Genomic DNA, 20409 nt, shown 5'->3' with positions numbered 1-20409 from the left:
GAGAGAAGTACATCTCCATATGAATAGGTGATTATAAGGGTGGGGGGGGAGCCAGGGCATACCAGGACCAGGATGGGGTCCCTTTTCACAGTCTGGTCGTGAGAGATACGGGTGAGCAGAAGTGGACAACTGCTTGTAAGCAACAGATTTGTCCTACTTTGTTTCTTCCTTTGACTGATTTTGGCTTCAAAGGTAACTTGCCCTGGGCTGGGAACATATTTGCCCCCTGGAGTTGTTACAGTGGGGCATGGATGGAGGAGAAGGGTGCATGGCGGAACCATTGGTGTGGAGGTCTACTTGGTACAACTCTGAAAGCTCTAGGCTGGCTGGCAGAGATGGGACCCTTCTTGAAGGGAGGAAGGGGAAGCAGTGTGGGTAACAACGCAGACTCCTGGAACAGATGGAGACAGCTGTGAGGAGTCACATGTGAATGGTTTGGTTGCTGTTGTTCGGGGAGCATTGTGTATTTCCCTCAGTCCTTGGCCCCGCCATGACAAAGAATTGGAGGGCAGAGACACAGTAGTGAAGCAGAGTAAAAGTTTTATTTAAAGTTACTTAAAGAGAGAAAAAGTACAGGCCACCTTAGCAAGGAGAGGCACCCTGAAAGGTTTGGAGAGAAAGTTTAATATTAAAAGGTTACACACTTAGAAAGTGCGGGCGACAGCAGAGAGAGGAGCACCCCGAAAGGTTGGGGGGTCCCCCTTTTAAGGATTCTTTAGGAATATGACTAAGGGCTGGGGGTGTAGACTTATTAAGTGGTCTTTGAATACTTAGAATTAACTTAACACAAGGAAGTTCCTGCTCTGATTTCTCCCTGGGATACCGGCATCTTGGTCTGGGAGCATATCAGACTGCCTGTCCAGCCCACAAGGTGGGCTGAGTTATTGTCTGTTTTCTAAAGAGTAAGTTAAGTATCTTCTCATTTTCCTGGGTATTAAAAGACAATCTTTGAGATGGAATCCTTTCTGCCTTTTACTATGTTGTTTATTACTGGGCCTGTATGATTAACACACTAAAGACGGGCTATACTGAGGTACCCTCCTTTATCTGGGGAATATTCAAACATTCCAGGAGAAGTTGCTCCTGGCTTTTTGAGCTTTAATTAATTAATTTTGGGTCTTTTTAGTGGACTTTCCTGGTCTTTTTCTCTTTCCACCCTGCTTATATCTATTTTCCTGCCTAACACTGTCATACTTGATTCCCTGATGGCTGATGTTTTACATTTCCTTAAGAGTAAATAAATATGTAGTCTCTAGCAACAAAAGGAAACAATTCAGTTCTCTTGTTCAGACATCTATTACTCTTTATATGGCTTTTGCTTTCTGAGTGACATGAGGAATTGGCTTACTAAGAGGGGCAGGAAAAGAAAATCAGGCCATCCAAAGAGACCTACAAATCTCCCTTGGGCAAGAGTACTTGGTTTAATTATGTTCCCCTCCAAAACTGATGTCCCTGAGAAATCTGTGATTGTGAGCTTATTTGGAAACAAGGCTTATTGCAGATGTAATCAGTTGTTAAGATGATGTCATACTGGATTAGGGTGGGCCCTAAATCCAATATGACTAGAGTCCTTATAAGAAGAACAGAAGAGACCACAGACACAGAGGCAGAAAGGCCGTGTGACAATGGGGGCGAAGACTGGAGTGATGCAGCTGCAAGCCAAGAAATGTCAAGGACTGCCAGAAGTCATAGAAGCTAGGGAAGAGGCAAGGAGGGATCCTTCCCCACAGCCTTCAGAGAGGGCATGGGCCCTGCTAATACCTTTGCTTAGGACTTCTAGCCTCTGGAATTGCGTGAGAATAGGTTTCCGTGGTTGCAAGGCACCCAGTTTGTGGGACCTGATTTCAGTAGCTCCAGGAAGCTGATACAGGAAGTGAGCTGGGCAGGGACAAGCACAGTGCTTGACAAGTGCTCTGTGGCTTCTACATGCCCTACAGTAGCTACACGTCCCAGTGAGAGATACCAATCCTGTGGGATTATGTAAGTGGTAAAAGTGTCTGGCACTGGCCTTCAGAAATAGTTCTCCCCTTCCTTTCAAACACATGGTAAATGGAAACCACTGACTCAAGTTCCATGAGGACATCTTGAAGGTATCTATTGTCTCAAATAAGATAATACATATAAGGAGCACTAGAAAATGTCTCATAAACTGTGACTTGACTGTAATACTTCTAGTGTAAAGAATCTTCTACATTCTGAAACATCAGAATAGCTGCTTTGGGATGCAAAACCAGCTACCTTTTGAGAAATCTTTCCCTTCATGAGAAGAATTATCATTTAGCTGCAGGTACAGGAAGGTAAGTAATATTTTCTTAAATATTTTCTTAAACCTTTCAGATGTTGACATGAAATATGAATCCTTGGTTTTCATATTTAATGTATGGTATGTTTGTCTTTTCTGCCAGAGGTATCACATGAAGATTGGTGAGGTGTATACTTGAAGCTGATTGAAATAGCATCATTCATAGGCAGGGAATTATTGTGGGGGTAGGTGATGTGGAGAGAATCTTGCTGGATTGGAAATTCCAAGGTTGGGTTCTATCAGACATTTGCTGCCTGTTCCTAGGCAAGTTGCTGCACCTTACTGAGTCCCATCAGGCTAGATTATTGCTGGAGTCCTCTATTATCCCCCAGCCCAGGGAAAGGGATGGCCGTTGGTCCCTTACTGGGTTGAAAAGTGTCCCCCCAAAGAATATGTCCAAGTCCCCAACACTCAGTGCCTGTGAATAGGAAACAGGAAATGGGTCTTTCAGATGTAATTAACTTAAAGCGCTCTCAATGAGATCATCATGGATTAGGGTGGGCCCTAAATCCAATCACCTAATCCTTTTAAGAGACAGAAAAGGAGAAGATATGCAGAGACACAGTAAGGAAGGTAGGCCATGTGTAGATCCCTGAAGGAGAGAGGCAGAGGGAGACTGCAGGGATGCAGCCAGGAGCCAAGAATCATAGAAGGCACCAGAAGGTAGGAGAGAGGCACGGAACAGATTCTCCTCCCCGCCTCCACAAGGAGGCGGATGACAACACCTTGATTTTATACTTCTGGCCTCCAGAACTGTGACAGAAAAATTTCTGTTGTTTAAGTCACCAAGTTCATGGTAATCTGTATGGCAGAGTTTGGGAGGGCCCTGGCACAATAGATCCTCTCCACTAGGGAGCACAAGTAATCACAGCTGCAGCTGATGATCAGCAGGTGCTGCTGCCCATCGCCGCCAATCTTTGCCAGCCCAAACACCTGCAGAATTCCAATGGAGGCTGCATTAGTTTCCTGGGGTGACTTAAAACAACACACTTTTCTCTCTTACTGTTCGGAAGCTACAAAGATCAGACTCACTGGTCCAAAATCAAGGTGTCAGCAGGGTCCTGCTCCCTCCAGAAGCTCTAGGACAGAAATAGTTCCTCGCCTTGAGCTGCTCGTGGCTGCCAGCATTCTTGGGCTTGTGGACGTATCACTTCCACCTTTGAGTCTCTGTTCTGTCTTCAGATCACCTTCTCTGTGAGTGTAAAATATCCTCCATCCTTTTTATTTTTAAATTGAGATATAATTTATGTATAACACCGTATTAGTTCAGGTGTACACTAATGATTTGATATAGGTGTATACTAGGAAATGATCATAATAAGTTTAATGTTCATCACCATATAATTACACTTTTTTTTTTTAATAAGAACTTTTAAGATTCCTCAGCCTTCTTCTTATAAGGCTACATAGGATTGTATTTAGAGACCACCTGAATAATTCAGGATGGAATCCTTAATTTTATCTGCAAAGACACTTTTTTCATATAAGGTAACATTTACAGGCTCCAGGCATTAGGGTCTGATACCTTTGAGGGCCTTTGTTCAGCAGCTACATGGGTTTCAACTGCGCTTGAATCAAAATGTCAGTTAAGCAACTTAAAACAGTCCAAGAGGCTGGAGGTTTTGCCTCCATCTAACTTACTTTTCCTCATCCACTGGGAGGGAAAGGCCTCTCAGTTCAGGCCTTCAGAGAATATACTGGATGGACACTAGCAGTCTCTTCAGTTCTATACTCCCAATTTTTTAGTCTGTTTTTTGCCCTCTTTTAATCCCCTTCCCAGTCTGATGTCTCCCAATCTCTATTTTGAAAATTCCAACCCTTCCAACAGAGTGGGACCTGCCCTCTCTCTCCCCAAGTATTTACCTTCAGGCATCAGAGGTACCTGAAGATGTTTGCCTGTTGGCTTTGAGTGAGAGTGTGTATGTGTGTGTGTGTGTGTCTAGTGGACAGTGAGCTTGGGTTCCTATGAGTTGATGGGGGACTGCAGTGCCTTGCTTGCTTCCAGGGAGTTCCCAGACCAGGAATAGCAGCAGACAGGTTCCTTCTGAATCACCCAAGGCAAGCACACCTTGCCACAAGGAGTGTTACATTTCCTCCAAAGACAACATAGTCTAATATTAATATCTACATGATGAAAACACTTTCTTCCTATTGATAGTACTTTGGAATCACTCCTGGAAATACTATAACCCTAGCATTATTGAATCAAAGAAGTCTTCCTGGCTCCACTTTAACTGTATGGGTTCCTCAGTAACTGGGAATAGCTCTGAGTCATTTGGGATGAATGGTGCTATAATGGACATGTTATTTCTGATCTCCAAATTTATCCCTTGATAGAAGTGACTGAGTAAGAGAGAGAGAGAGAGAGAAAGAGTGTGTGTGTGTGTGTTCACCCAGCTACATGACTGTTGACCCAGATACATGAATCGTGGATTGGAGGTATCAGGAAGAATATCTGAGTTTAGAAAGGGGAGGGGCTAAAATGACACACAGTGTGATCACAGAGGGAAGGACAAACTAAGAGGAGACAAAGGGCAGGCACAAAACTCTCCTGGAATGTGAAAGCACAGAATGTTCTTTTATGCTAGTGTTGGAAGAAATGTTTGTGGCACCTGAAGCTTTTTAAACTATGGAGGGTCCTCTTCAGAAAGAAGAATACAAAATCACAAAGACAGAAATAGGCCCAGGGCTTTGAAAGAAATCCAAGTCTTGAAGCTTAAGTTTCTTAGCCTCAGGGTGAATCCTTTGTCCCTGACTGGGAATCAAGGACAACAGCTACCTTCTGGTTATATGATTAATGTCTATTACTATTCCACACTGATGTGATCTGAGCTAAAAGCATCTGAATCGTAAAGTGAACGTAACATATATACACACATATATGTGTATTTAGAATGTTAGGAATCTAATAATCTTGAGACCTACAAGGGAAAACTTTACACAAAAACTAGACTTTTAAACAATTATGAAATAACATTCCTATAACACTTTATAATTTAGGATACTTTTTCAAAGATCTGACTTTATGTAATCTGAACAAGAAACTTGTGAAAAAATTGTATATTTTATCCAAATTTTACATAAGGGAAACTGACCTTGGAGATTTGGGAGATTTCGCAAAGTACATGTGGTTTATGTTAATAGGAGAGGTGGCCAAGACCCAGGGCTTGGCACTGGTCAGCACTGATGGGGGGTTGGTGGTGGGTAAACACTTCTGCTTACCAGCGCTGGGGTAGGCAGTGGGAGAACAAGACAGGAGAGATCTTCTCAACAGCCTGCCTCTCACACTAATCCTTCCTGTCTCTCTCCATCCCCTGTGGATTTCTCAGCTCCAACCTGGACAGGCAGAACAACAAGTAATTTGCTCCAAATAGGCCAGTCAACAGAAAACAAGGGATTGGTGTTGCTTTGGGAAATGTCTTCAGATCCAGAGCAGATTATCTGCATCCCCAGAATTCACTGTCCTCCTCTGAGCCAGACACTCGAGTTCTAATGATGATAAGGGAAGAAAAGTCCAGTGCTAGTCCTCGGCCTTTGAATGTAAGGGCTCAAATAAAATTGTTTATAGGGCATTCAAAATGAAAATAGTCTTGGTGAATCCCAGGGGAGAAATATGCTCAAGCTGAAAAATGGGATAGACTGTTAATGTCTGAGCGTCCCCAGCCTGTCTCCTACCCCCACAGCTGGAGAGCTTTTCTCCTTACCCTCAGAGGGCCAGGCCTTTCCAGGGGAAACAGCCCTGGTGCACTGTCAGATTTCACAGCAAAGAGCTAAAAAAAGGGGAGGGTGTCTGGAGAGGAGAGGTATGGGAGTATCTGTGCTGTATGAGGACAATGGTGAGAGAAAGATTGAAAAGCCTACAGAGGCTTTATAGTATTTGAGAAATATAAAGGGCTGGCAGTTCCCTTTAATTTTTTAATTGCATGGGATGGATTTTTTTACTTCAGGGCTGCCCTGGACTGAGTCCTTTGGGTTGTAGCTTTGTAAGCATAACCCCTGCAACCTAGAATCTCTACTTGATTAAGTCCTCAACAGAAGATCAATTGTGAGGAATGACGTACACTTGCATGCAACTGAAATGTCGGCATCCTGCCATAGTGGAGAAGCAGTAACAGCATCTCCATCCTAAAATTAGAGAGCCAGATTTTGAAAATATATTTGCCACATCTGCAGCTGGTCTCTGGTTACCCATCAGGAGCCACCTTAAAAACATAATCCTGGAGACTTCGCAAATCACATTCCATAGCTTACTGCCCCAGCTATGTACCCCCTCCCCCTACCTGTCCAGTCAGGGGCCACACACCCTTCAGGCTCACTGAAGGATTGCTGTTAATACTGAGAGAAAAGGATGAGCAGTATTAGGATAACCAAAACCCTGCATTTCCTTGTCACTACATGCTGCTCTCAAAAAATGGTGAAGCACTGAGAGGTGTTATTTTTCTTTAACCAGGAGATGAAACAATAAGTTTAAATTCTAGTGGGCAGCTTTTCTAAGGATACACCATGTTTGCACAGGAGCAACCCCCACCCATTGTTTTCTGGTGCAGTACAAAATATTCTTTGAAAAATCGCTAACACGATTATCCAACAGAAGGCATTTTTGACAATTTATTGATTTAAGATGGTACAGGCCCCAAGTCATCCGCCTGAGACCTGGAATCAGCAGAGAGCAAGAAAAGCCACTGCTATTGCCATGGCTTAGAAAAGATGCTAAAGAAAAAACCCTGCTCCTTATACTCAATCTAAAAGAGTATATAGTGCAGAAAAATGGCTTATATACTTAACTATACCTTGCTTTGATAGCATTTTAAGGTGTTGGGAAAGCTCAAAAATATTAAGCAGTGTATGAAGAATAAAAAGAGCTATGCCTTGGACTCCTGACTTATAAAGACAAAAGGTCCTTGATATTTGGGTAATAAATTACCTAAAAATATGTTTGTGTGTGTGGTAGAAGAATGAGTTCTACACACACACACACACACACACACACACACACACATAAATTTAACTAGGTTTTTAAAAAATTTAAAGCATTAAAAGCACATTGTTCAAAAATTCATATGGAAATACCAAAGACCCCAAATAGCCAAAGCAATCCTGAGAAGGAAGAATAAAGTTGGGGGGTATCTCGCTCCCCAACTTCAAGCTCTACTACAAAGCCACAGTAATCAAGACAATTTGGTACTGGCACAAGAACAGACCCACAGACCAGTGGAACAAAGTAGAGACTCCAGACATTAACCCAAATATATATGGTCAATTAATATACGATAAAGGAACCATGAATATACAATGGGGAAATGACAGTCCCTTCAACAGATGGTGCTGGCAAAACTGGACAGCTACATGTAAGAGAATGAAACTGGATCACTGTGTAATCCCATACACAAAAGTAAATTCAAAATGGATCAAAGACCTGAATGTAAGTCATGAAACCAGAAAACTCTTAGAAAAAAGCATAGGCAAAAATCTCTTGGACATAAACATGAGCGACTTCTTCATGAACATATCTCCCCGGGCAAGGGAAACAAAAGCAAAAATGAACAAGTGGGACTACATCAAGCTGAAAAGCTTCTGTCCAGCAAAGGACACCATCAGTAGAACAAAAAGGTACCCTACAGTATGGGAGAATATATTTATAAATGACAGATCCGATAAAGGCTTGACATCCAAAATGTATAAATGTAAAAACCTCAACAAACAAAAAGCAAATAATCCAATTAAAAAATGGACAGAGGAGCTGAACAGACAGTTCTCCAAAGAAGAAATTCAGATGGCCAACAGACACATGAAAACATGCTCCACATCGCTAGTTATCAGAGAAATGCAAATTAAAACTGCAATGAGATATCTCCTCATACCAGTAAGGATAGCTACCATCCAAAAGACAGACAAAAACAAATGTTGGCGAGGTTGTGGAGAAAGGGGAACCCTCCTGTACTGCTGGTGGGAATGTAAATTAGTTCAACCACTATGGAAAGCAGTATGGAGGCTCCTCAAAAAGCTCAAAATAGAAATACCATTTGACTCAGGAATTCCACTTTTAGGAATTTACCCTAAGGATGCAGCAGCCCAGTATGAAAAAGATAGATGCACCCCTATGTTTATCGCTGCACTATTTACAATAGCCAAGAAATGGAAGCAACCTAAGTGTCCATCAGTAGATGAATGGATAAAGAAGAGGTGGTATATATAACAAATGGAATACTATTCAGCTACAGAAAAAAAGCAGATCCTACCATTTGCAACAACATGGATGGAGCTAGAAGGTATTATGCTAAGTGAAATAAGCCAGGCGAAGAAAGACAAATTCCAAATGATTTCACTCATATGTGGAGAATAAGAACAAAGAAAAACTGAAGGAACAAAATAGCAGCAGAATCACAGAACCCAAGAATGGACTAACAGTTACCAAAGGGAAAGAGACTGAGGAGGATGGGTGGAAAGGGAGGGATAAGGGCAGGGAAAAAGAAAGGGGGCATTACAATTAGCATCTATAATGTGGGGGAGGGGCAAGGGGGGTGCTGTGCTGCACAAAGAAGACAAGTAGTGATTCTACAACATCTTACTTTGCTGATGGACAGTTACTGTAATGGGGTTTGTCAGGGGGATTTGGTGAAGGGGGGACCCTAGTAAATATAATGTTCTTCATGTAATTGTAGATTAATGATAACAAAATAATAAAAGAAAAAAAAGCAAAAAAAAGCACATGGTTTAAAAAAAAAAGTCAACAGTGTACAGGAATATAAAGTGAAAAGGAAAAGTTTCTACCCTCCATGGTTCTTGCTTCACTTCCACTGCCACACCCTGACCCCTCCATTTTCATTCCCAGGGGTAACCCCACTTTGTTATGTTTTGTTTCAGAAATGTTCTGGGCTTATAAAAACATAGTATCTCTCCCAGTCTCCCCTTTTAAAAACCCAAATGGGATACTTTAAAACACTATGCTGCAGGTTGGACTTTTCTATTTAAAAATATACCTTGGACATTTTTTTCAAATTAGCTTATTTAGAACTAATTTTTTAAACTACTTTTTTGGTTTTTAATTGAACAGTAAATGCATAACAGAGGAAGTGAGAGACAACAGGCTTTAGACAAATATGAAATTACTACTGTAAAAGGCTAACTACATTCCCTCAGGAAGGAGATTAGATGCAAAAAATTCCATTTTCTCCCTCTCACATATGATAGAATTATTATAGCTGGTTAAAACAATAACTTGGGTCTGTGACAATTTTATCATGCCATACAACTAAAAAGCCAGTACTTTTTAATCCTCTGCAGTATAGAAATGAAGGAAAGATGGTCTTCTCCATTGAACAAAGTGATGTCTTTCTTTTAGACCAATGTGACACTTTCCTGAGTGGTTTTCCCTTTTTGTTCTGATTCTTCTCAAATAGGCGGTTTCAGCCCAGGCAAGGTCACTGTAGATTCCCTACAATGTCACAGTGCTCCGAAATGGTTGCTACAATTTCCAATTGTCCTTAAGTTAAGGAAAGAGGTAGGGCAAGTTTACCAGCAGACAAATCCATGACAAATGGGCTAATGATTGGTCAAATGTAAAAAGCTGGCTTGCAAGTCTCTTGGGCCCTTAACTGCCCTGACTGCTGATGTATGAAATTAGCAGCCTCCTGGCAGGCAGGATACCTATTTAAAAAATTCCCCCTTTGGGGGACTTCTCATACACAAACAAGACGGAAGAAAGTTCTCATAGACAAAACAACACAAAGACTGTGGACAAGTGGACAGGAGATGATGTTAAAAGTCAAATTTCACCAGAAGATACTGGAGTCTAATCAGAACCTGCAAATCTGAGTCAAACCTGACATTGAAGGCCAAATGGATAATCAGAGTTGAGTCATTTGCCATCATTATTTGTGTAGGTGTAAATATGTGCACACATTTCCTCACATTCATTGATTTTAGGGCTGGAAGTGATCATCTCTCTTAATAAATATATAAACAGACTAAAAGAGATTATGTAATGACTGAGATCACACAAAACTGGCTAGAACCTAGCTCTCTGGTGAATACAGTTAGTGTAAATATGCCATATATGTAAAAGATGATATATCATATGCATTATGGTCATTCATGTTTGAAAAAAACAGCATCACATGAACTTTCTACTAAAACCTGAGTAAAACCATTCAAGGGCAGGAAGGCCTTGAATTAGGAAGCTGGAAGAGAGTGATGAATGTGTCAGGTAGCCTCAAAGCCAACGGGACGTCAGCCAGGGAGTGGAGATGCCGCAAGGTCGGGGGCACCTGGCAGGCGAGCAGGGTCTGAGGTTCAGGAAGTCTATATAACAGGATCAAGGCCAGGCAGCTGTGGCAGGAGACTGGGGACATGATGTCACCTAGGTCCGAGTATTTACTCTCTTCACTCATTCTGCTCAGCCAGGCCAGGGCTCTGACTACTCCAAAGCCAAGCCTGCATTTAGGGGAAGAGGGAAAGAACAGTGTGTGTCTGGGTCAGAAAGATTCTAGAAGCATCTTTCCTTCAGGTTTTCTCTTTCCTAAGGACTCTCCTTGTTAACTGTGGATTTATAGGTAACCAACTCCATACAATAGTATTAGTTAATGATTGCTGGTTTCTGCTAAGCTGCTTGCTGTCAGGCAGATTTTTCCAATTAATTTCATTTAAAATAGTGGTGCTTAATCCTGGCTGCACATTAAAACCGTCAGGGGAGTTGAGAAAAAAAATACTGATGCCAGAGTCCCACCTCAATCTGGGTTAATTGGTCTGGGCCTAAGTATTGCTATGTTTGAAAAACTCCCCAGGTGATTCTAACAGGTAGCTAGGATTGGAACTAGCGATTCAGAACATCAGGGAAAGTTTTAATTGTCTAATGAATTGTTTTAACAGTTAAAGTAGCATTGTTTACTCCACATCTGGCATGAGTCATTAAAAAGTATTGAAATAATTTTCAGAACATACTGTCTTAGGATTTTCTCATTATCCATTTTTGCTAAGTAAAATCAACATATGGCAGAATTCAGTAATAAATGAAACTGATGGTTCCACTGAACCTCATTACCTTATCTCCATTATCTTCTGTGTCCAAGTCACATCACAAAGATTTGACACAGTAATCATGCCTCTTGACCTTAATGTTGATGTGTTTGAACAGCCTAGAAGGCATGGTACTTAGAGGAGATTCCAGGACATTTTGTCATCATGGGACTTTCTGTGCTGTGGAAATTCAACCAAGAAATCAGTGTGGGCTAGAATAATTAGTAATGTGGAATTCCTGCTTTCCTCTCACTTTTATTTTATCAGGTTAAAAGCACTGCCTCTCTTGTCTCCTAACCTCATCTATTTTTTTCCTTTCCTTTCCTGTTAAGGTATTAGAGAATATAGGAGTAGAAAGACTCACTGATTTATAAAACTGGAAGTATAATTAAAAATCATTCGGTTCAACCACCATCTGAGACCAGAGACAGTCTCAAGATCACATAACTAGGTAATATCCGGAGCTGGTTTTGGACCTGGGTGGCAGACTCCCAAGCCCCGTTCTGTTCAAGATGCCACCTGGTCTTTCAAGGTAGAAAGCTCAAATGTACTCGGGAGGGATTCGTCCTTGCACAACAGGTTCTCCAGCCATCTTATCCTTATTAGAGTAGATCCTTCCACTTCATTATTAACTTATTTTACAGACTTCTCAGACTCATCCTGCTCAATTCGGGACACAATATCTTCTGAACTTTGCTCACTTCTCCCTGCTATTTAGAACCCTGTGCAATATTTTTGTATTTTCTATTGTTATATGCTCCTAGTTGATGTGCATTTATTGAATGCCTGCTGTTGTTAAAAACGTCATAAGGGTTCTAAGGGGAAATACCCGAACAGATGATGCCGCCAGTCGGTGGAGAGCCTGGTTGGGGCTAGACCTGCCGCAGCCCGGCCTCTTCGGTCGCATTTCCCGGCTCGCCCAGTCTGGGTCTCTGCGGGCAGCTCAGGCCCGGGGAGGAGGGCGCTTCAGGCTGGACTTAGGCAGTGGGCCGGGCTTTCCTCGGGGCAGGTGAAGGAACGGCTAACCCTTCAGCGCAGGAGGGGAGGCCCTACGAAGGGGCTTCTGCTCCAGAGGCCGCACGGGAGGAGGGCGGACGGCCTGGCTCAGCCGTGCCCGGGTTCCGCCAGCGGCCTCTCAGGGTGGAGAGGTGGGCCCGGCCGGCGGGGTCGACGGGGCGGAGAGGAGGAGCCCAGGGGAGGGGCCAGGAGGAGGGCCCGGGAGAAGCTGCAGGCTAAGCCTGCGGGAAAGGGCAGGAAGGGGCGCGGACCGGAAGAGGCGGGAGGAGGGGCCTGGAGCAGCCGGGAGAGGAGCCAGCCAGGGGCGGGGGCCGGGGCGGGGCCGGGCCGGAGGCGGTGGGCCGGGCAAGGGGAGGAGCCGGGAGAGGCCCCCAAGGCCGCCGCCGCCGTCGCCCGGGCGCGTTCTCCGGCGCGCCGGGCTTTCCCTTCGCCAGCTGCTCCCCGAGGCGCGGGCTCTGGTGGCCCCGGGCGACCAAGACCGCCCGCGCGCCGCCGCCGGAGCCGCGGTGCCGCGGAGGCGCGGGCGCGCCCGGGCCGTCGCCGCCTCCCTCGGCGCCCGGGGCCGGCATGGAGCTCTTCCAAGCCAAGGACCACTACATCCTGCAGCAGGGCGAGCGCGCGCTGTGGTGCAGCCGCCGCGACGGCAGCCTCCAGCTGCGACCGGGTGAGGCCGGCGGCGCGGGCCCGCGGGGCCGGGCCGGGCGGGGGGCGCGGAGGGGGCGCGGCTAGGGCGGGCGGGCGGCGGGTACGGGCGCGCGAACTGTCATCATTCCCCGAAGCGAGGGGGCTCGCCTCGGCCCGACCCCTCCGCGGGGATAAAGGGCCGGCGCCCCTCGTTGCCAGCAGCGCGCCTCCGCCTCGGGGTCTGCTCTGCTGCCCTGGGGAGCGGTCCCGACCCGCGCCGGCGCCCACCGGAAAGTTCGGGCGAGGCGCGCCAGGCCTTAGAGGCCTCTTCAACCCTGGAGTGGCCTCCGGCAAGTCCTTCGCGATAAGTTCTGGGTTCGAATCCCGGTCTCGGGCCAGAGTGATCGCGCCAGTTCTGTGGGAAGTCCTGCCGGAGCTACACTCTCTGTGACATCTTTATGTTTCTGGTCCCTTATTATTAAAGGCGTGACTTCATGCTGGTCACTTAATAGGAACCCTATTTAGGTGCCTTCTCTTTCATTTTATTCTTACAGTTAAACTGCATTGTAATGTAAACTTTCAGCATTTTTGTGTGCCTCGGTATTGTGCGATACAGGGTGTTTGCGGATCCATATCTGAGTGTCTTGTAAGCTGGTGTGAGATGCGTTAGGAAACAATTAGTTTGCGTTAGGAAAACTAATGGTTAGTAAAATAGAGAGTCGCTGCCTTCAGAGAGCTGCCAGTCCGGGGCGGTTTCCGTTATGAGGCCTCTCCCTCCCCTTTCAGATCGCCAGTCCTTTTTCCTGATCACCGCAGCGATCTTTCACTTTAGAAGTGAGAGAATAGGGTTCTTCAAATAAATGGCCATATCATTTCAAATTTATTTGTGATTCTTCTGTGTAATCTAGATACCCTGCGGGTCTGGCCAATCCATGGTATAAATTGAAAAGTATAAAAGGTCTAAATGAGCTTTTCTTATGAGAGCAATTATTGTTTATAGGATGGTTTCCAAGGATCTTTTCCTTAATATGTAATTCCCAATCCCACAACAACCTTACAAACTAGGTAGTGCTATTCTCTTTTCAGGTGAGGAGACAGGTGTAAAAGGTTGACTAACTTGCTCAAGGTCACAGGGAGTAGAGGTTTGCTAGTGTCTAGAACAATGAAGGAGAACTTAACCAATTTTTTGTAGATTTTTGGTGTATTTTCTTGCTATTACATTTTATATCCTCTGTTCGGAATGGAGGAGAAACTACTACACCCAGATAAGGTTCTTGATGATTTTAGGACAAAAGTTGTTGGAGATAGGCTAATTTTGGCCAGTCTTCTCTTTTCTTTTTCCTGATTTGACCATTTGCCTACCCCTGCCCCCAGTTTGAGTAGGGAACTCAAGTGCAGCTTGAAGTTAGATTGCAAGATTCCCCAGGCTGTCAAAAGAGTCAACTCTTCAGTTTGTAAGGGGTTAAGCATTACAGATAAGGGGTTAAACTTAAAATCATCTCCAGCTCATCAGACCACACTTTTCTGTGCCTCTTTCCTCAGTTTAAAAGGAGAGTTGGGCTTCTTAGTCCTTGTTTGTAATGAAAATGCATTTAAAATAATACCATTTTTTAAAATGTTCAGTGCCTGTCTTGGAGGACAAGAGTTAGTGTGTTCATAAAAACTCAGGAAATCGCTAGGAAGTCACCTGTGTATTTGGGCAGAGAATTGAGACACATATAAATAGGGTGGACTTGGTTGACTCCATTTCTAGGGCTAGTCTCTCTTTTCTCTCAGCTTTTAAGATGGACGGAAATGAACCAAGCTGGTGGAATTGAATGGAATGAGGTGAGGTCACAGGAATCCTGAATAGGAGGGGTCTTAAATAGATTATTTGTCATTCTGCTGGTTTGTGTTGGTTTATTGATGGGAAACTCCAATCCCACTGATTGCTTGGGGATAAATTACTCCCCTCAAGTGAAGTAAGTCAACATCATTGGATGCTGGCTAGTGGAGGGATGCTTAAACCTATACTTTTGAGCTAAAGAGCGTGGATGAGCTTTAGGCTTAAGCCTTCCAGAAATATTCACAAAGTAACCAGGGCCTAGATTTTGGATTAAGTCATGTGTTTTGAATGACTGTTTATCTGTTCAAAGTCCAGATCAGAAGGCAAATTTAAAAACTTTTTTTCTGAAGAAAATGATTGTAGTCTTTGCAGTTAAAGTTTATCTCACTTAGGGGTTAGCAGACCACAGTCTGAAATACACCAAAAATCTAGGAGGAAGAGGCCATTATGTTTCAGAAGTAACAGCTTGTTTTGAGCTTCAGTGTTCAAGTGTAGCCAGTGAATGAAGAATCCCATGCACTTGACTTTACGAAATGGTTTTTCTGATCCAGTACTCAAGATCCTTTCTAAAGAACGTCTATCAATAATGGTTCTTTAATTAGATAAGTGCTTTTCAGATCTTTTTCTATAGCATTTAAAATTCTCTTCATTTTATTGAATCTTTTTCCTCTGCTTTTGTGAAAGTTTTGCTATTGTTTGTAATGACAGCATTTAAAATCTTACGTGGTGTCCTATTGGTTATTCAACTGAATAGATTACTGACCAGGTCTTATTTTCCAAAGGACAGTATTATAAAACCAAAAAAGCCTGCTGACATTAATGGTTTTTGCCTGTACTGAGAAATTGAAGCAAGATTTTTCTTTTTCCTAGAGACATCAGTAGAATCAGTATTGATATTTAAGTTTTAAAAGACCATTTCCTTAGCCTGGAATGTTTGTTACTGTCAGCTCCTTTTCCTGCCTCGTTTATTTGGGAGGACCCAGCTCACCCTGTGCTCACCCTAGCTCACATTCCTGGGGCAAGATTTTTGGTCATCTGTATTTTGTTCCAGGTGCTTTATAAACTTAGTACACACTTTGGGTGTAGCCCTTACTACATCATATAATAATAGTTTGCTTGCTTCTTCCCCAGTGGAGAGTACATCCTCCAAGGTAAGGACTACACTTACCTTGGGATCTCTGGGCTTAGGAGGAAGAAGGCATTTTTGGTTGAGTTGAGAGAAATTAAATTGAAGTCCAAGTGTTGTCTCAGTAATATGACTGCCATAAACATAGATTGTTGTGTTATGCTTATTACTCATTTTGGATCCTGATTTGAATATCTTCTAATTGGGGTGGAAAATCTCTGTCCATCTGGGTGAGAAAATAAATATGAGGAAAGGTGCATTTCCACTTGTGTTATTTTCTATCTGGTTTAGCATCACCTTTTTTTTTTTGAATCTCTGAGGTAGTATTCCTTATTTTTTTCAACATTGTTTAATGTTTTTCAACTTCTTCTAGCTAAACAGTTGAGTTATTATATTTTTCTAATGTTTCTGTTTCTTCAAGGGTACTGAGTAGACTATTTATACACAGGCTTTTTCGTGGATGCTCATGTCTTGCAAGGGAATGACTATTAGAGAAAAATAATCAGGTTGTTTATTTTATTCTCTACCAGGGAAAATGTTAAACAGTGTAAACATTCAGTAATCTCCTGAGAAAGGAGTTTTACTATGAGAATAAGGACTGTAATTTAAAGATGTAAAAATGTAAAAAGAAATATAATACAGTCCACTGTTGGCAAAGGGTGATGTGATCTTATCTCTTCAGTCTTAAAATTACTTCCACTAGTCACTGTGGCTTTGTCTGATATGATGGTGTTATATAACTTATTGCTGTCTATTCCTTCATTCTATTCTGAGCCCAAATGACCACAAAAAGATGGCAAAGCATCTGTCATCTGTGCAACATTCATAAGCATGTAAACTATACAGAGAGATGATAACTCTGAATGATGAATACCTAGTGAACAGTGCTTTGAAGGGGATACTAGCTATTGGTTAAAATTTGTAGAAACATAGAAGAGTGTTCCTTTTCTTCTAGTTATTTTTTGATAGTGGAATTATTTTTATGAACTTTTTTGAATGAGAAATTATGGTTATGGAATTGAAATCCACATAGAACATTTATCTCTTTTCAAGAATCATTTATTAAACAATATTTAGTTCAGAGTTTTGTGTCATTTGCTATTTACCTTGAAAAAAAGATTTTGAACTTTACCTTTTTTAAAAATCATGTTTGCCAAAAAAATTCACAAATGACAATGACAAAATATAACAGCTTTTAAAAATTTTATTTCATTAAAGTATAGTTGATGTACTATACTGGTTTCAGATATAGAACATATAGTGATTTGACAATTATGTATATTACTAAATGCTCACCACTACAATTATGTATATTACTAAATGCTCACCACTACAAGTATAGTTACCATCTGTTCTCATAGGAAGATGCTACAATAGTATTGACTATATTCCCTATGCTGTACTTTCATCCCCATTTTTAAAAAGTTTTAGGTACATTTATTTTTTGATTTTTTTATTGCTCTACAGTCTTAGTTTCAAATATACAATGATTAATTTATAATTAGAAGTTTATAACTCTGTCCTCTTTACCTATTTCACACCCCCTCCCCCTCTCCCCGCCAACTACCCCCCATATGGCAACACCAGTCTATTTTCTGTGTTTATGAGTCTATTTCTGTTTCATTTGATCATTTATAACCACGTGTAAGTGAAATCATATGGTATTTGTCTTTCTCTGTCTTATTTCACTTAGCATAATACCCTCTAATTCTACCCATGTTGTCACAAATTGCAAGATTTTATTTTTCTCTATGTTATGGCTAATATTCCATTGCATATATGTACCACATTTTATCCATTTATCTACCGATGGATGCTTAGGTTGCTTCCATATGTTGGCTGTTGTAAGTCATACTGTAGTAAACTCAGGAGTGCATATATCTTTTTGAATTAGTGATTTTGTTTTCTTCAGGTAAATTCCCAGAAATAACTAGGTTGTATGGTATTTCAATTAAAAATTTTTGAGACACCTCATACTGTCTTCCATAGTGGCCGCCCGATTTATATTCCCACCAGTAGTGTGCAAGAGTTTCCTTTTCTCTATATCCTCATTGACACTTCTTATTTCTTATCTTTTTGATAATAGCCATTCTGCCTGGTGTGAAGTGGTATCTCATTGTGGTTTTGACTTGCTTTATTTATTTATTTATTTATTTATCTATCTATCAATCAATCAATCAATTAATTATTTTGGTGTCATTAATATACAGTTGCATGAGCAACATTGTGGTTACTCGATTCCCCCCCTTATCAAGTCCCCCCCACATACCCCATTACAGTCACTGCTCCATCAGCATAGTAAGATGCTATAGGGTCACTGCTTGTCTTCTCTGTGCTATACTGCCTTCCCCGAGCCTCTCCCCCTACATTATGTGTGATAATTGAAATGCCCCTTATTCCCCTTATCCCTCACTTCCACCCATCCTCCCCAGTCCCTTTCCCTTTGGTAACTGTTAGTCCATTCTTGGGTTCTGTGAATCTGCTGCTGTTTTGTTCCTTCAGTTTTTTCTTTGTTCTTATACTCCACAGAAGAGTGAAATCATTTGGTACTTGTCTTTCTCCACCTGGCTTATTTCACTGAGCATAATACCCTCTAGCTCCATCCATGTTGCAAATGGTAGGATTTGTTTTCTTCTTATGGCTGAATAATATTCCATTGTGTATATGTACCACATCTTCTTTATCCATTCATCTACTGATGGGCACTTAGGTTGCTTCCATTTCCTGGCTGTTGTAAATAGTGCTGCGATAAACATAGGGGTGCATATGTCTTTTTCAAACTGGGCTCCTGCATTCATACGGTAAATGCCTAACAGTGGAATTCCTGGATCAAATGGTATTTCTGTTTTGAGTTTTTTGAAGAACCTCCATGTTGCTTTCCACAATGGTTGTACTAATTTACATTTCCACCAGCAGTACAGGAGGGTTCCCCTTTCTCCACATCCTCACCAACATTTGTTATTGTTTCTTTTGGATGGTGGCCATCCTAACTGGTGTGAGGTGATACCTCATTGTGGTTTTAATATGCATTTCTCTGATAACTAGTGGTGTGGAGCATCTTTTCATGTGTCTGTTGGCCATCTGAATTTCTTCTTTGGAGAACTGTCTATTCAGCTCCTCTGCCCAGTTTTTAATTGGTTTATTTGCTTTATGTTTGTTGAGGAGCCTGAGCTCTTTGTATATTTTGAATGTCAACCCCTTATCGGATATGTCATTTATGAATATATTCTCCCATACCGTAGGATGCCTTTTTGTTCTACTGATGGTGTCCTTTGCTGTACAGAAGCTTTTTAGTTTGATATAGTCCCACTTGTTCATTTTTGCTTTTGTTTCCCATGCCCGTGGAGATATGTTCATGTTTATATTCAAGAAAGTTTTGCTTATGTTTTTTTCTAAGAGTTTTATGGTTTCATGACTTACATTCAGGTCTTTGATCCATTTTGAGTTTACTTTTGTATATGGGGTTAGACAGTAATCCAGTTTCATTCTCTTACATATAACTGTCCGATTTTGCCCACACCAGCTGTTGAAGAGGATGTCATTTCCCCATTGTATATCCATGGCTCCTTTATTGTATATTAACTGACCATATATATTTGGGTTAATGTCTGGAGTCTCTAATCTGTTCCACTGGTCTGTGGGTCTGTTCTTGTGCCAGTACCAAATTGTCTTGATTACTGTGGCTTTGTAGTAGAGCTTGAAGTTGGGGAGCGAGATCCCTCCCACTTTATTCTTCCTTCTCAGGATTGCTTTGGCTATTCGGGGTCTTTTGTGGTTCCATATGAATTTTTGAACTGTTTGTCCCAGTTCATTGAAGAATGCTCTTGGTATTTTGATAGGGATTGCGTTAGGCAAGATTGCCATTTTGACAATACTAATTCTTCCTACCCAAGTTCATGGGATGAATTTCCATTTATTAGTGTCCTCCTTAATTTCTCTTAAGAGTATCTAACAGTTTTCAGGGTCTTTCACTTCCTTGGTTAGGTTTATTCCTAGGTATTTTATTCTTTTTGATGCAATTGTGAATGGAATTGTTTTCCTGATTTCTCTTTCTGCTAGTTCATTGTTAGGGTATAGGAATGTAACAGATTTCTGTGTATTAAGTTTGTTTCCTGCAACTTTGCTGAATTACAATAGATCTAGTAGTTTTGGAGTGGATTCTTTAAGGTTTTTTATGTACAATATCATTATCATCTGCAAACAGGGACAGTTTGACTTCTTTCTTACCAATCTGGATGCCTTGACTTGCATTTTTAACAGGACATTAAAATTTTTTTTATCTCCAGCAGCCCCCACCTCCTGCAATGGCATATTAATTTAAAAAGTAATTATTAAATATATTGCAAAAACCTTTTAAGCCATTTTTGTTGTTGAATAACCAGATTTTTTCCTGGTGTCTTTAGTCCATGGGTTCTTTTAAATGGCTTAACTAGTTTTATAACTGTGAACTGCTTTTTACCCCATATATTATATTTCTGACAAGGTAACAGTTGGATTGAT

At 41.8% G+C, this 20409-nt stretch overlaps 1 protein-coding gene and 1 long non-coding RNA gene across 4 annotated transcripts in view; one reads left to right on the top strand and one right to left on the bottom strand.

The window, feature by feature from the left end:
* LOC108406696 (uncharacterized) overlaps positions 1 to 12591 on the bottom strand; it is a 45531-nt gene extending 32940 nt beyond the window's left edge. For 2 of the 3 annotated variants that reach the window (XR_005059372.2, XR_012132987.1), the window contains exons 1-2: positions 12147 to 12591; positions 11343 to 11497 (exon numbers count right to left, since the gene is read on the bottom strand). This is a non-coding gene — a long non-coding RNA (uncharacterized lncRNA). Of the gene's footprint in view, positions 1 to 6895; positions 10736 to 11342; positions 11498 to 12146 lie in introns of those variants that run through there. The other variant, XR_012132988.1, reaches the window with a different exon arrangement.
* A 160-nt stretch (positions 12592 to 12751) lies between these two features.
* Positions 12752 to 20409, top strand: part of INPP5F (inositol polyphosphate-5-phosphatase F) — a 95846-nt gene continuing 88188 nt past the window's right edge. The window contains exon 1 of the mRNA XM_073240307.1: positions 12752 to 12998. Within this exon, the coding sequence (XP_073096408.1) occupies positions 12902 to 12998 (97 nt within the window). The 5' untranslated portion in view covers positions 12752 to 12901. The remainder of the gene's footprint in view (positions 12999 to 20409) is intronic.

The sequence above is a fragment of the Manis javanica genome, chromosome 7, assembly GCF_040802235.1.
Source record: "Manis javanica isolate MJ-LG chromosome 7, MJ_LKY, whole genome shotgun sequence".
Classification (NCBI taxonomy): Eukaryota; Metazoa; Chordata; class Mammalia; order Pholidota; family Manidae; genus Manis; species Manis javanica.
This window is presented reverse-complemented; position numbering and strand designations above follow the sequence as displayed.